Source organism: Anarrhichthys ocellatus, unplaced genomic scaffold, assembly GCF_004355925.1.
Source record: "Anarrhichthys ocellatus isolate YVR2014 unplaced genomic scaffold, GSC_Weel_1.0 scaffold29, whole genome shotgun sequence".
In the NCBI taxonomy this organism is placed as follows: Eukaryota; Metazoa; Chordata; class Actinopteri; order Perciformes; family Anarhichadidae; genus Anarrhichthys; species Anarrhichthys ocellatus.
The window spans coordinates 3,369,652-3,386,785 of NW_022280059.1; the positions used below are offsets into that span (position 1 = coordinate 3,369,652).

Below are 17,134 nucleotides of genomic sequence, written 5' to 3' on the forward strand. Positions count from 1 at the left end.
CACACACACACACACACACACACACACACACACACACACACACACACGACTCCCTTACCCTGAACTTGTACTTGGTACTCCTGTGGAGATTCCTCACGGTGCAGGAGAGCTCGTCGCCATCGTAGCTTGGCTGGAAGCCATATCCCTGAGACAGAGAGACGAATGACAGAGGGAAGAATGGAAACAACCAAGTGAGCAATAACTTACAAGACAACCATTGTTGCACAGTAAATAAAGCGGTCTGCAGGTGACAAACGGCTACAGGGGAACGTTTTTTTTTGTGTTTTCCCTGGCAGGCGTTATGTCTGCAGGTAGCTGCTCGAGGCGGTGCAGACAGAAGTGACAGTAACTAGCTAGAAATGTCATAACTTTTTAGAGCAAACTCTTTTTCAAGTGTTTTGATTTTTCCTCTTCGGCTGGGTTGAAATGAATAATGCCTACACACACACCAAGTAGCTACACAAGAATGCACATCAACCAGGAAAAAAGTATGTCTGTTATTTATAGACTAGACTATGAATGTGAAAACTGTATATGTACTTTGTCAATAGCATAGATATTTCACGCTGTCTGAAGATAGACTTAAGTCAAAGAGGTAAACTTGGCAATACTGCCCCCTAAAAAAGTGATGGCCCTGCAACTGCATAGAAGGGGAATGTGGAATATTTGACAGGAACAATTCAGTTGCAGATAACGCCGTGTCATTTGTGCGTCTCGATCTCAGAATTTTCGATTAAAAAATAAATTAAAAAAAAAGCCTGAGAGACATACCGAGCCTTCCTCCTCCATCTCCAAAATATAGTAGATGTCATCCTCCTTGGGAGAGCTAGTGGGCCTCTGCCACTTCATACACAGCCAGGTCACCCCCGCCATCTCCAGCTCTGGAGGGAAGGGTGGCAATGGCACACTGCATGAGGTGAACAGGTCCACCACTTCACTGAACTCGCTGGGGAGGGCAGAGAGAGAGAGCGAGAGAGAGAGACAGAGGATGGGAGAGAATGGGAGAAAGGGACAGGAGAGACAGAGTGAGAGACACACATGCACACACAGATGGAGACAGTGAATGGAAGAAACAGTAACATAAAAATGGACAACAGGGAGGGTGCCATCCAGGAAATAAAATCGAGCTTGATCTGGAGTGCCTACCTTACTCCCATGTCATTTTTAGCTGCAAGGCGGAAGGAGTATCTTGAAGCTGGCGAAAGCTTGGTCACTCTGTACTGCTTCTGAGGGCCGTAGTAGCACTGCTCATACATCCCAGTGCCCTTACCCTGCAGACAACAACCGTTTCAATAAGAAGTAACTTGGAGTCTTAGTGGCACATAAAACACGCGGGTGCTGTGCAGTGATCAACATTTCCTTCATGACAAAACAATTACCTCATCCCATTCAAGAATGTAGTTTTGGATTTTGGAGCCGTTGTCGCATGGAGCCTGTAGACAAACCGTGCGTCGAGTGATTATTACATCTTAATCAGATACATGCAGAAAACACACATACCACTAACACCCAGTTATTTCTTTGACTTTAAATGTGAGCACACGGAGCCAAACTCAAATGTTTGGATGGCTTGAGTCACACCGCACTTCATTTAAAATCTTGTGCGAAACATTTCTCATTACTGCCGCTAATTACGAAGAAGCCATTGTCAGGCCATGCTAATAACAAATAATGTGCATCCAGGTGTACGCACTCTTCTATATTTTAATTAAATCAGTGAAGTTTGCTGAGCATGCACGATTTGTTCTTGCAGAGCCTCGCTTAACTCTCACACATTTACACTCACACCTGGGAGGTGATCTGCGTAACCGCTGCCTTTAACTGCTAGCAATTGAGCAACTTTAATGAAGCCACAGAAGCGATGGCTGTTGAAGAAGGAGAGATTGATTCTGAAACATTTTTTCCCTGTATGTACATGTGTGGCAGGTATCTCTCTCTCACACACACACACACACACACGCACACGCACACACACACACGATTAAAGGCGCTTTGGCTACCAATTAGCAAAAACACTTTTTTCCACTTCGGTATTATTACTGTGCAGAGAAGAGATTGTGGTCTAAATGTTTCCTTAATCTGTTGCTTGCTTTCTGTCACGTCTATACGGCTGCCAATTGAGAAGGACCCGCCCCTGACACTGTTGGTTTCTGGGGGATTACCTTCCACTGGAGTACCAGTGTGTTCTTGGTCCCACTGGCCTTCCTGGGAGCGTTGGGCGGATCCGGCTCACAGCTTGAAGTGGTGAAGCTCACAGCCTCCGACGGGCTTCCCTGTAAACAGTTACACATAGCCTGGACCCTGAGGAAAGACGAGGAACGCGGTTACAACATGTTCCGCTGAGCGTTAACACCGTAGTTCAGAAGCAGGCAGTAGGTTACGCCTACCTGACATGATACTCTGTTGCTGGTCGAAGGTCTTCTAAAGTAGCACTTAGTTCTTCCCCGCTGCGTCAAAAAAAACAAAAAAACAACAACATTCTTTAGTGTCATTTCAAATAACTGTCTATGTTAAATGTTGTTAGAGAAGTTGGTTTTGAATCTCGTAGCATCTCGCTACTCACGCTCACCAGTAGATGCTGTTGTACTTCCCATCTTTGCCGCTGAATGAGACGGAGACTTCGTAGCTGAGGGGCTCCGGGGGGCTCCGGTCGTCCTCCACACTTCCGTTCTCACTCTCTGGCCTGGTGGGCACGACGCAGCTCGCTACTGCTCCTCTGGCCTGGATGTCTGATACCTATCGTGTGAAGGTTTAAAATCATCAAACCAAACCTGAGCATGGAAAGAGAGCTTTTTGTCCCTCTAACCACAGCAAAATAAACTCACTTTTCTAAATTGTACTACCCTAAACCAGAGTCCAAAGAGGGGTCGTGTGTTATGTATCAAGTGTCTAAGAAAATGTCTCATTCTTAATTTTCCCAAAACCAACACAAAAATCACATTGCTTGGTCGTGGAAAAGAGACGGGAATCAAAATATTCGAGCCGATACCACCTTGGGACAAGCACTTGGCAGGGATGTGTTGTGCAACCCTAAAATATTTCATTCTGTTCTGAGGAGGCTTAAAAATAGCCTAAGCTACACTGCAGGGGTGGGTGGGGGGATTCATATGTGGAAGAACTCAATCAGGTCACGTCTGTTCCGCCTCCTCCCCTCTGCCCTAGGGGGCCACCTTACCCCCCCACTTCACACAGTTTGATTCTTAGAAGTTTGGCAGCAAAGACAGGAAAAAAAATAAAAAATAAAATCAGAAGCTTCCCTTAGCCATCCTCCCTTAACCTTATCAATCATCTTTACGATAGGTTTGGTTTGCTCCTTTTACAAAGAGTTCAGACCTTAGCGACAGTGTATGACAAATCCCATCTTATACGAGGTCAAGGAAATCCTATTTGTAGTTAAAATAGCAATGCCCCTCTTCCGTTTATCCTCATTGCTTCCCTGCATCATTATACCGCTGGTTATTTCAGAGAATAAGACAAAGGGGACTTTGGCATACATGTGTATTTCCATCCGATTATTTCCCTAGGCCAAAAAGTAACCGTCATCGTCATCTGTAAGCACACTACCGTGAAGATGTGAGAGCTAAGCAACTGTTTCGCAAACAGCTCAGAGCTTTTAGTAGACGCTAGCATCGTTGTTTGGTGGCACATGTGGGAATAGAAATCCCCACATGGATACTAGTCAGCACGTCTGACTCCATTAGCACGATGTCAGCAAGAATCCATCATGGATGTTAATAGAGTGTTTAATGACGCAATGCAGTCGCATCATTACGGGTTCTCGTGAACACGGCGCTAATAGCGTCACACAACATCATCCAAATTGTATTGCTAAGATAAAGAAAAACAATAAAAGGAAGATATCAGGAGTGAATACGAACCACTGGGGTACTGATGGTGCTCAATAATGCTTGCAGGGCCAGAGCTTCCTCATCCAGCTCTGAGAAGAGAAATACAAGTGAATATGGATTAAAAAAACAGCACCGTCTTCATGAAATGAAGAAGAAATAAAGGAATGTGATAAATAATGTGCCGGTTTCTATCTAAATGTGTAATACTGACTTAATCTCTGCCTGCAGTTGTTCCTGCTGGATTTTGTGGGCAATGTAATATCCATTTTGCTATTTGTAACATTTCTGTCATGTCGGTGTGCTTCTTGGACAGTGTAGTAGAGCATGTAACTATAACTACACGCTGAACCAGCACTGAGAACATTTCAGTGCATCTACAATGAATCAAAAGGAAATGTAAGGTTTTATTGATAGTCGTTCAAATTCAAAGCTCTGCAAAATCTTTAGAATAATTGACACAATCCTGAGAGGATTGCTGCCACAGTTATACTAATTTACATGTTCAAAAACTAGCTTGCCAATTAGTTACAATTGTATGCCCGCCTCTAATGGAATGCAAAAGACAGCAGGATTTTGAACATCCTATTCCAATTTTGTCGTAGATTGCTCGTGTTCCTACATTTCTTGAAACCTTCATGAGGTGAAATAATTTTTTCCCCTCCAGTGTCAAAAGCTGTGTTAAACTCCACGATTAATGAGCAGAGTTCACGTAATCAAGAATAACATCGGCCGTGTTGCTAATCCCTCACTGCCACCAGCTGCAGCGGCTAATGAGGCACTATTCTCAGCGCCTCAACACAACACACTGCTCGCATCCGGAAAACACTGCGAGTGCTTTACGTCATATTTGTGAACCTGGACAAACTTCTACACTTTAACCTCCTCACCTCCTGGCTCTCCATTTTTGCCCCTGCCCGTCTGCTTGTCGGGGCCGGCGACGGCGTGGCTGAGCTGCCCCGGCTCCGCCTCCAGCCCCTTCCCTCCGACGCCGTTGTGAATGTCCACTGTCGGGGGGCTGCTGCAGGTCTTCTGTGGCGAAGGGGGAGGGCTGTCCTTCACCTGCCCCCCCCCTCCTCCTCCACCACCACCACCACCCTGACGGTCCTTCAGTTTCTTCTGCAGACGCTCGTACGTTTTGCTAGTTCTGTCGTCTCTGTGAACAAACGGCGGGCGTCCGTGTTGGGAGTGAGAATCTGTAGAGACTGAAGGGGCAAAAAAGACAAGATTTGTGAGCTTGTATAGACACAGACAGGAACACAATAAAGACCTGTCTCGCCACATAAAGAGTCTGAAGGACTTAACAGTTCGACTCAGGCCTTGATTGTAAAAACTCGTCTTAATATAACAATACAGCCCGGACACCGCTCCAACTCACCCTGCTCTGAGTAGATGTGGGCTGGATGGTACTGGGAGATGTACTGGGAGCTCATGTCGCCCACGCCGCCCGCCATGCCCGTGTACAGGTGGGGTGGTGGGGGCATCATGGCAGGGTGTGGGATGAAGGCAGGCAGGTGGGCATGGGGCGGAGGAGGAGGGTGGTGGAGAGGGGAGTGGCCCCCTGGGTGGAACTCTGGTTGTTGAGGTAAAACCAGAACCCGCCGCACTCCGTTCTCTTCTATGATCTGAAGAGACAGACACAGACATACACACACACACACACACAATCAAAGCCGCTCCGAGGTCGACCAGATGCCAATCGGAAAGGCTGCGCTGGATAGTTCAGAATAAATACCTGTGAAACGTATCCAGGAGGCACATAGATTGGAGGCACTGAACCATTTGGAGACATCATGGGAACCTGAGCAGGACCTGTGAAGCAGGAAGGAGCGAGATCAAACACGTTCCCCGAGGGCAAACAGCAGTTTCATCTGTGGGCGATGTGTTGAAAGTAGTGGTGCGCAGGCCCCAGTCTGACCGGAATCATCCAAGCTCTAGCCTGGGCCCAACTAACAAATGTCTTCATAACAAATAGGGATGCACTATATTGGATTTTTGCTGTTATCCAATATTTCCAGCAAATTTTGGCCGATTGCCAATACCGTTAATCGCACACATTTCTTTTCCAAGTCTGTCCTGTATTGGAATAAACATATTATGTCTACGGTTATCGTGATGACCCCCTCAAATCACTGGCCATAACACAACTACGGTAATTTACATGTAAACGTATTTATGTTTATGTAACAACTCGGTCATATCTGTGGAAATGTTCATTTCTGGCTGATGCCAATATTCCATTGTAAGGCCTTTCTCTGCCGATACCGATGACGTGCGGATATCATCTTGCATCCTTAATACCAACTTGTTTATGCCAAAAAAATGTGTCGCATTAACATAAACAGAGCTATGTTGAAGCTCACACCAACATTTGAGAGTGTTGTTGAAAATGTGGCTCAAAATAGCAGTTGCATGAATAAAAAACTGTCACTTTCAAATATTTCACAAACCATCAGCTTAGTACTGCAGCTTACTCTAAACACTGTAGTACCCAGAAGTCTCAGTGGCTCAATACATCCAAAATACATCTTTGTTGACTTCTCTCTTAATGTTTTTATAGACGGCCCCATCTGACGGTGCTTTTGACTTTGTAATCAAAACTTGTAAGTTACTTCCGACTGCCTTAAACCTTCTACACAGATAATAAATGGACTTTATATTATATTTCTGTATATCTGGACAACCATAATAACTCCTCCCAGCTTGCCACCTTTGGCATGGAACACTTGGCAGGTTTTCACCAGAGCCAAAGTCAGACGCTACCTCTGTAGGGGAACAATCCAGACAGTCCATTCACTCTTCTAAACCAGCTGTATTTTCAATGACTTTCATTTTTAAAAAATGCAAAGAATGGCTTTTTTTTTTTTTTTTTTTTATTAAAACTGGCAAACGCAAGAAGGCCACTTTATAAAAGTGCTGAGAAACCACAAAGTTCCCTGCATGGCTCTGTCGTAGGGGCCAGTGCAGCGGCTTAGCTCAGCTCAGAGAAGTGACAGCTCAGCAGAAAGCCTGAGAGAGAGAGGGACCTCTGTGCCAAGTTTGCACATTTCTCTTCTTACAGACCTAAGACTTAAACACTGGGGCCCCAACGCCAGATGTCATGCAGGAGAGCAAAAAGGGATCCACAACACGTACTGACCTCCCAGCAGCCCGCCTGAGGAAGAGTGTCTCTTCATTTTGACGAAGCTGCCGTGAGCAGAGAGAAGACACTTACTTCTAAATGAGCAGCCACACTAGGCCCACGACCACAGAGGCTGGCTTTGTAATGACACATTCAAAACGTCTCGTAGCACCTCCCCAGGTGCTGAAGTCCAGGCTCCACCTCTCGGGGGAGAGCAACAACAAGTGATTGTTGGAATAAGGACGTTTCCAGATAAGCTCATACAGTTTTCTCTTTTTATTTATTCAAACGTCTTTTTGGAGGTGGAAGTTTGTGGTGCTGTTGGTTTGTAATGTGTATATGTTGTGTATTACATAACACCGTTCAGCAGCTGGATAAACACCCTCCTAATGATGATACAGTTTACTGTAGGGCGGTTGCATTCGTTTTAGCGCAGTGTACCTAATAAACTGACAACTGAGTTTACACCTGAACACGTAACAACTCGGGTACTGCTGCACTCAAGGCTCAATAATGACACACGCTACGTTTGCAAGGCAATAGAGCCGGTTGGATTTTTAACACTACACTCATTCCTTATATGCTTCAATGCTGCCGAGCACTGAGCAAATAAGGAAGACATGGTACAGTGGATGAACGCTACCAGATCCACAGTGCAGTGGTTGGCATTAGTGATCCTGTGAATTCCCCCACTGCGGGACTAATAAAGGATTATCTTATTAGTCATGTGTGAATAAGGTGGACAGAGCTGACCTGAAGTAAACAGAAGAAATTGAGGTACTTTATCATAAAGATAGCAATACTCTAATAATGTGAAAATCATCTAAGAAACACACAAAATAACAGGTACTGTGTACCGGAGGACGCACTGTTCTTAAAACTTCTTTTCACGGTTCTCTTCGCTCCAATGCCTCACAATTTATTACTTTATGTTAGTAAAAACATTCAAAGTCTACTACATTAGTCTACCCATTATAAACTTTATTGTAGAAGACAGCTAGCAGGTCGGCCCTCTCATCCTGGTATCAAACGGTCTTTGAAGCCCCTTTCAGTACACTGAAGCAGCAGACTGATGGGTGGGGAAGTGACTCACTGCCTAAGAACACAAGGACAAAAAAAATCCAGGGAGCATTTGGGAGAGCTCGGCCTGAATGAAGGCAGTCACACCGGCTCAGTCCTCATTGATTTCAGATCCACATCATTTGAGTGGGAGTTCAAAGTGTGCAGTGTTCACTCGACTCACTTTTAAGACTAATAAAGGATCTCTTGCTTGTGCCAAATGCCTCTGTGCACCTCGGTGATGACTGATTACGGCAATGCCGACTAACAGGAAATCTAATGAATCACATTAGCATACAATATGCGATTGTCTGTTTAGAACGAGGTGCTTCGTGTGTACCGACTAGGAGAGCAAAGGAAGGAGGGAGGGAGGGGGGGGGGACACCCACTCTTTTACATCAGGCTGACGCACGAGTGCTGACAGATATCAGATAGAAAAGGCCACATCCTCATCCCCCCCTTCCCTCCGCCTGAGTCAACTGGAGCATTGGTTGTGCCGACGTGGCCGAGGAGTGCCAGCCTTCCAGAGGAAGCGGCCATGGGGGGAAAAAAAAACATCAGTCCTCCTCCACACGAATCAGCAGGCAGCCACTGAGCCAAGAATAGCCACAAACAAGCTGCCTGTTCTGGCAGCGTAAACAAGAGGCTGGGCAACACTTTGGGACCGCCATCGTCTCCCGTCAACATCGCATAACCCGTCTTACACCTCCACGCCTCCCGGGGCGGGCCGACAGTATCGACTGGTGTGGCGCGTCTGAGTCGAGACGGGGAGACAATTGTTCGGGTGAAAAAGCCGAGGGGAGAGACTTACCAAAGGGCAACACACACATGTCAACGTGCGTACAAACACGTAAACAGATGCACTAGGGTGGTAACGCCACTTTGAGCACCCACCTGTTTCCTGAAAAGGGATCCAGATCGTAAACAAATTCAAGTGGGACATTGCGGACGTCTTCTTAGGCATAGTGCGAGCCGAGGGAACTGTCGGGATTTAATCGGGCGTGCAAATGAACCCTCAATTAGATACGATGAATAAAAAAAGAAGATAGAGGCTGGCTGGGTTAAGAGAAAGATGTGAAAATTCAAGAAGGGCACGCTAGACGGAAAAGACAAGAGAGAGACAGAGAGGTTTCACATGGGAGCTCTCAATAAGCTCTCAATGGCAACATGATGAACTGTAAGCCTATAAAGATGGAGCGGGCTTGATTATTAATTAGAGCTAATAAATTGTCTCCATCCACAAATAAAGGGAGAGAGGATAGACGAGGGAAGGCAAGCCGACTAACTGACAGAGGTTAATAATTACAGCCAAGCACGGGAAAGAGGCGAAGTATTGAACCGTCAGTAAAGCCAAAAAAAAAGAAAAAAAAGACTAATTGCGACCTAACCTTCATTCTTCGTGATGACACCGTGGCGAATAGTTCTCTTTTTGCATGACACGGCCCATTGTTCTTTGCAGGCAGGAAAGATCTTCCATCAATTAAGCGAGCGGTAATTTGCAATAACCGTACCGTTCTATTAGCAGATTACAAAGCCGGGGATGGACACGATCTATCCTCGGCCGGGCTGTTTCTCCACAATGTGCCCTTTAACGCCAGACCACCGCCAACCCAGACACACAGAGGAGAAGGGCATTCTGTGTTGATCTGTGTGCAAACCACAGGCTGAGGGAGGAAGCTGTACAGTAGACAATGGAGCAAATGAATAAGAATATTTGGTAAACTTTGTCTGAATTGCTGATATTTTAAAAAGGCATCCGCATGGTTCTTACGAACCCACCAGCATGAATGGCGTTTACAGGAGGGGAGGGAATCAGTAACCTTCATGCTTGTGCTTGTGACAGAAACACCACACTACTACTGCTGCTGCTGCTGCTCTCAGACAGAAACACAGGGCGAGAGAAGAGCCATGACCTCAGCGGCCGGATTCGTTTTTAAATAATGAATGATTTGGCTCCGTTCAGGATATGAAGATTCCACTCTGAAAAACACTGTCTCCTCCTGTGATGAGAAGCTAACCTCACAAACCCAGTGACGTGGATCATTTAACAAACACAAACACAGCCGAGTTGACGGAGGAATCGCCCGTTCCTCCGGACATCCCACCCTTGATTCACTGGGAAGAAAAAATATGTTTTTTGATCAAACATCATCTTCTTTCATCCTCTTTACGCCCCCCCCCCCCCCCCCCTTTCGTATCAACGCAGCAAAAGGGAGAATGAGTCACAAGCTCAGTCATTCTACTCACTGCAGAAGCTGTGAATGAACCTTGTCTGTGTGCGTGTCTCTGCGCACATGTTTGTGTACGCGTACTTGGAGTTCGGTGGGGGAGGTAGCGAGTATAAAAATAACGTGCTAATGCGGCTAATGTGTTTGATGTTTGCGGTCCAATTATGTGAACCATATGTGATGATCTTCGTTTAAAAAAAAAAAAAAAAAAAAAAAAAAAAAAGGGTGCTGGGTGTGAGGAAACATGCAACCACCCCACAACAATCTGAATGGATACGGCCCACGCAGTTTTTATACGATGTGTATTTGCTTCATTCATGTAACTCCTTCTGACATACTGTATTATTTACCCGAGTCAATGTGGCAAATACTTTCTGCTACAGAGTGTCTCAGCTGAGGGGTCATTTATGGCAAATGTATTTTGAATCATTGTCTTCAGTAAGAATTAAGACTCCTTAATTCCCACCGATTGTAAAACACTAATGTCTACATTTTTCTCGTCAATGCCGATTGAGAATTATGACGGACAGTCGAACAGCTTGGGAACCGCTCAAACCTCTCCGACGTTGGGATTGGAGTGGGCTGTGTCCTTTTTGAAAACTACAATCCAACATCCACTTCCTGTTGAGATTGTCCAGCTGTGTGGAGGTGAGGGTGTGAGCTGGGTGTGAACTTCACTCTTGAGATTCTTTAATTAACACCAATTTGTGGCACTTTCTCATTTGTACAACCAAGTGCAATTCTACGAATGTCGTTCTAGAGAGAGTGTGTGAAGATGTGTGTTGCACCCATTTTAAACATTAGCGCGTCTCCTGTCGCTCTGCAACAGCTACAATCTACTTATTTCCGATCAAAACCAGGCCCCAACTGTAGTAATTCAATTTAATGACACCACTTGGACTGTTTTCACTCATTCGTAACAATTTAACTCGTCTTGAACAGATATGCGATGGACCATGTGTATTGCAGCCAGGCGGCATCCTCCAGGCTGAAAAGTGAAGCCATTGTGAAGGGGCCTTAAACTTAAACTTGCTTTCTACTGACCAGCAGGGAGCGACTCCTCTGGTTGTATGGAAGTCTATGAGAAAATTACTCTACTTCTCACTTGATTTAAACATTGTAAACATGAGTTTATGATCTCAATCTCTAGCTTCAAGTCTTTAATGCAGCATGATGTTCATTTTGTAAATTATGGTCCATTTAGAGTAAAATAGACCATAAAGTAGGGTATGCGTTAGGGCGGGGCTACCTTGTGATTGACAGGTCCCTGCGAGGACGTTCTTCAGCCGTCGTGTCACTTCAAAAACCAAGATGGTGTCTTTGGTGAGCCAACTCAAGGCTTCAAAACGACGGCAACTACGTCCACTTTTCCTATACAGTCAATGCTTGAAGCTGTACAGAACACATTATGGAAAACGTCTATTGCAGCGGTAGAGCTTCCTAAAAGTCAATTTCAGTGGAAATTCTGTCGAGACAGACCACGCCAGTGTATTGACAGTATGGATACACCCTCACCCCCCTCACCACACAGTGTCAAATGTTCAACAGTGCACATCGAGGCTGCTCCGTTTCAGGCACAGAGGACATGACAGCCTCAAGTCCCTCCGATAGAAAATAGACCAGCACCATCAGGAATGAGATGAGGTGTTTCACAGCTATGGCATCAGAGATAAGGGACAAGTAGGCAGATGGGTCGACTGACCAACCGGTATCTAACAAGAGAGAAAAGGCAAGAGGACACTAGCAAAATGGCTACAAACTGAGCCAGGTGTAAGCATGCAAGCACAGACTAACAGACAGACGGACACTCTTTCGCTCCACGTCGAAATGCCGGAATGGCCGCCTTGGCTTTTGTGGGAGAAGGCACATCTCCATCAGGCTCAGCAAGCCGAATGGAACTAGACAGCAACCAGAGACTGAATCATCCACAGTGATGTGAATCACCGGCAGGCCGAGTCAGATAAAGAGGTGGATCTAATCAACCCAGTGGTCCTTATGCTGACTTGCCTCGTCAGTCCCCAAGCTGATCAGGTGGTCTTATTGCTGGGTGCCAGTGATGCAGCCTTCAGATCTACGAGAAGACAACCCGTGGAGTGCTGGGGGTCATGGGGGGCATGTCCACTCACATACAGAACTCTCCGTATGGCGAGGACGACGGCTAGCAGGAAGAGACTAGATGGCCACGCTAATTAGCCTCCCTTGCCCCTCCTCCGAGGCACGCATCAAAAAAAAAAAAAAAAAAAAAGGAAACTGCCTTCCAGGCACTGCATTTTATAAGATTTGTCTGTTTGTATTGAGCAGGCTGTCATGCGTTAACACGAAGCAATTACACACATCTAGCTGCTAAAAATACATAATTGAAAACACAAACTGGGTGTGGGACGGAGCAAATCCTGAAAAATGTGTGTAAACCGGATACTCCTGGCTCCGGAACCGTGTCGCGCGGTCTCTGTCGGTGCATACTAGGGTAAAAAGGTGAAAGCATGCATATGCTCAAAACACTTAAGTGAACAAGGATAATCTGTTCTTGTGACCACACAACAAACCGATCAACCCTGCGCGCATACGTACACGCATACACACTGTTCTTCTTCTTCCTCCCTCCTTGCACCGCAAGCGGTGAGTCATCCCTCTATTCACGTCACCGAGAGATGAGTGCACCCTGTGACAGGCCAGTTAGTAGCAGTCGCACTGATCTATGTGGCACCTCTCTCCCTTTGTTTCTCCTCTGATGGAGAGACTATGTATGCTCGCTCCCCATTAGGGAGGTTTACTCGCCTCATGATGAGAGGGCCCAGTGCGGGAGCTCGGTCAGACAGGAGTAGGGGGAAGAGCCCCTGCTTTGGGAAAGCGTATGATGGCTTCACATCACTGCTTTTGCTCCTTTGTCATCCAAACCTGGATAACCGAGGCCTATCGTCTCATTGTTATTCATGTACGTCACGAGGCATAGCCAAAGGCTACGGACAAGAGGGATAATAAGCACAAGTCTATACATGGGTCATTATATTTATGCTGAAATGTCGAGCGACTGCCTACTGCGGTCACAAAGGGTAGCGATAATTATTCACTCACAAACCTTCATTACGCCGACATCCTTTATCAAATCGAACATTTAACAGGGAAAAAAGACAAGAAAACAGTGGCAGCGAGCTCACAGAAATACACGGAGGGATGTCCACGGAGCACAACAAAACAAAGCTAATCATTTTCAGATCTCCCGTTTTACCATAATTATTTACAATTACGGCCCCGCGGCTCCACCTCCTACCACTCCAGCTGTCTTCCGTTCGCAACGTCAGCGACGTGTTGGAGCCAGACTTCATTGTCGCTGTCACAAAGCCAGCGCAATCACAAAACAATCGAGGAGAAGGAAATGACTGCCATCAGGACGAATGTGTAACACATCTTACTCAAACACGGCCTTTCAGCCCCAACTCCTCTACCAACACACTGATCAGACCGTATGCTTATTCTGCATTTATGATAGCATGGCGGCGCGCAGCTCATTTCATCATCAAGAGCCGCGTGCCAAATGATATTTGGATAGCAAAGCTGATGAGAGGGGGGGGGGGAGAGAACACACAGGAGCAAAGGATCAGTGTAATAAAGCGTTGTAACAGAAACTACATAAAAACCAAAAGGGTGCATTCATGTGTCCTGAACTAAAGAATGAAGATGGCAGGAAGCGTTTTGTGTGTATTGCCCTATAGTTATATTAGGATAACACATTTTAGGTCAGTTACAGCATGCAAGTGTAACGTCAATCCATGTGACCAAGCTTCATCAGCTGTGTGTCTCCTTAAAAAAAAACATCTAATTTCTTAAAAACATATTGATGCACGTAAATAACAGATCCTTTCAAGCTATGCTTTCCATTGCATCGGGTGGAACCAGAAGATGCGATTATGTCATCGAGCAGCCTATGAGCAGTGAGACATGACTGTCATCCTGTTGACATTCCTGTAAAACAATACGTCAATGCTTCCTGGTTAAGCCCCTCCCCCTTTTCACTGCGCACACTGAACAAAAAAAAAAAAAAAAAAAAAAAAAAGCTGGATGAATACGGGTGAAGGTGATTGCTGGAAATATAAGAGGTGAAAGCAAAAATCTAGCTCAGTTAATCACATTATACTTATACGCCTATTATAACTTGTCAGTGTGATTTTAAGTGCATACATGAAATTTGCTCTGAGCAGCAAGAGCCTTTTCGCAACCTCATTTTTTGGGGCCTCTTGATTCGACATAATTACCTACACAAGCAGGCACGGAGATTCTAAGCTCTCGCTTACAGGCGAGGCAATTTCAGCAGGAAAAATATCCCATGTTCAGGTACATTTTATTAATAAGCCAAACACAGATGGAAAGCGAAACATCTCTGGTTTTTAAAAGCTCGTGTTAGTTTTTAAACACAATCTCTTTGAATGGGTGTGCATTCTTACAGGACCAAATTAAAGAATCAAAACTAATTTAAGAAAATAACTAAATGAGTTATTTAAGTTTTTGCACTTGTGAATACCTTTTTGAGGTTTTGCATATTTCGTTATTTGCTCATTATCGTGATCTTCCTTTTCCATAGATGTCAAGGTAAGAGCAGAGTACTCAGCATTTTTAAACCAGCCATACATTTAATGGAGGCAGCCCCGTGGAGAGCGTGGCCAAGAAGGCGTTTGTGTTGCGGTCACAACGCCCTGAAACTCGCCCTCAGTGCGTCGTCTGCTCTCCCTTTGAGCACTCTCTGCTGGAACAGTCGTGCTTGTTAAACGCAATGAGCCCGTGCACATTGTTGCGCATCTTCATGTTGAGAAGGTGATGCTATAACTAGAATGAAACTTTGATCAAATAATTGTATTCATCTTTCATGTATCTGAACCATACATTACGGCTTAACTGTATAAAAATAAAACGGTCAAACCATATTTAAATGTTGAGGCACGGCTGAGCTTTAAAAATGGACTCATCAATGTCATTACATAAACCCGTTTTGTTTCTTCAAGGCTAAAGAAATATGGTATTTATTTACTTTTTTTATATTACATGATAAAAATCTATATTTTGAAATTAACCACTGGGTTTTCAGACATGCATTTGAATTTAAATGACAGTGAAAGGGTTTCCACACAATAACAGAGCAGCCGTCTCACCTGTGATACACTGAAATTGACCATCCTCTCGTCGAATAGTGAAGGCCTCACCTGGGTTTACCTGCACCAGGATTACCTGTGGAGAAACACAAGCAACATTTCATTTGACCAAGTTAAATTCCACACATGCTCATTAAAGCTGAACTCAACTTTACACTCGAGATCGTGTAACATTTCTGGGACTCCTTCCTCCGTCGTGAATAAAAGCAGCAACATTCAAAAACAGTCGTTAACACAAACAGTGTTCGCTGTTACAATGACAATAAAGCATTCATTCATCTGAACGCACATGGGAGACTAAAGTGTGAACACCAATAATCACAACTGTGTGTGTGTGCTGAATGTACCACACACAATCAATACACAAGCTCATGTTCTACACTAGTTTTCACTGCCAAATTTAAGGAAATATCATCCATAGAGTGTGGAACTGTTTCTCATAAGCAGCACACTATAATGAATACAGCTTTGATTTCACATCACATATGCATTCTGGTTCTTTTTGGTCGCAAAAAGCATATCAGGAGACTCGTTATTGGTTCATTAAAGTCATCCACAAAATCTAAAGGCAACAAAGAGAAACGTATCAGTTTGGCACGCAACCCTTGCCTCTAGAAAAAAAAAAAAAAAACGGCACAAAAACATTGCCAGCTCATAATTGAAACATTTTAAATCATGAAATTATGGTTTGGGTCTCTTTCAAAAACACAATATAATTAAACGGCTGCTCATTTTGTCAATCGAAGAGACGAAACGATTGAATGTTTAACTTGATAACTTTCAAAGTATGTGTTAATGCAATGCATTCACCATTATGATCATTTACCTTTCTGTAAATATGACAAAAAAACAACAATCACCTGTAAATCTCAGGGACATTCAACAGATGCTGCCAGCAGGAAAATACAACAACTAGGAAGCTGATTCCTATTTCAACCCATTTCTAACAAGGAAAAAAACAAACCATCATCCTCCATCTCTAAACATATTGATTGGGTTAATATTTCAAAGGATTCATCATTTTGAACTGAACTGCTTCTCCCTTGTACCTTAGCTGTAATGTGCAGCAAAAACAACTCGAGTCATCCGGCCTTACGAGCCTTAACTATAAACCTCACAAACTGTTCATATCTCCGTCCTATTCATAGAGTTCAACATGACTACTGGAAGCATCAGGTACACACCGCTCCCCTACACTGAGTCATGCTGCTTCTGTCATCACAAGAGAATCAGCCTCAGAAGAACAGGTTCATTGTGTCCGAGGAACTAACTTTTCAAACCACACAACATTCCCGACAACGTCGCCGTCTTCCGATTACCGTCAAATAAAACTGAAATCATCAACACAACTAAAGACAAACAATATGTTTTTCCCGTTCACCAACAGGTCAGAGATTCGTCATTCTCTTAAACTCAATTAACGCGATTAAGGGGTTTTCAGTTGCCCGGCGCTGCGTGTGAGCGCGAGTTACCTCAGTCTTGTGGAAGTCTCCGTCATAGAATCTATACTCGGCTGGCAGAGGGCTCTGGCTACGGTTGTCCTCGAGCACAGAAACCATCAGCACCTCCATCTCTGACACTGCTCCCATTCATGTGCTCGGCGGGGAGCGGAAAGAGCCCTTTGACTGCCCCCCCCCCCCCCCCCCCCCCCGACCACCCCCCAACCCACACAACCCGCCCCCCCCCGCGGTCGAGGACAACCGTAGCCAGAGCCCTCTGCCAGCCGAGTATAGATTC

The 17,134-nt window shown here is 45.0% G+C and overlaps 1 protein-coding gene across 5 annotated transcripts in view; it reads right to left on the reverse strand.

Moving 5' to 3' along the window:
- The window catches only part of fndc3a (fibronectin type III domain containing 3A), a 41,679-nt gene that overhangs the window by 10,276 nt on the left and 14,269 nt on the right, over nt 1-17,134 (reverse strand). For 4 of the 5 annotated variants that reach the window (XM_031863485.1, XM_031863484.1, XM_031863486.1 and 1 more), the window contains 12 exons: nt 15,398-15,473; nt 5,581-5,657; nt 5,224-5,470; nt 4,736-5,050; nt 3,879-3,937; nt 2,570-2,736; nt 2,388-2,447; nt 2,163-2,301; nt 1,380-1,433; nt 1,147-1,271; nt 772-946; nt 59-145 (listed from right to left, as the gene is read on the reverse strand). In XM_031863485.1, the coding sequence (XP_031719345.1) occupies nt 59-145; nt 772-946; nt 1,147-1,271; nt 1,380-1,433; nt 2,163-2,301; nt 2,388-2,447; nt 2,570-2,736; nt 3,879-3,937; nt 4,736-5,050; nt 5,224-5,470; nt 5,581-5,657; nt 15,398-15,473 (1,581 nt within the window). Of the gene's footprint in view, nt 1-58; nt 146-771; nt 947-1,146; nt 1,272-1,379; nt 1,434-2,162; nt 2,302-2,387; nt 2,448-2,569; nt 2,737-3,878; nt 3,938-4,735; nt 5,051-5,223; nt 5,471-5,580; nt 5,658-15,397; nt 15,474-16,869; nt 17,029-17,134 lie in introns of those variants that run through there. The other variant, XM_031863483.1, reaches the window with a different exon arrangement.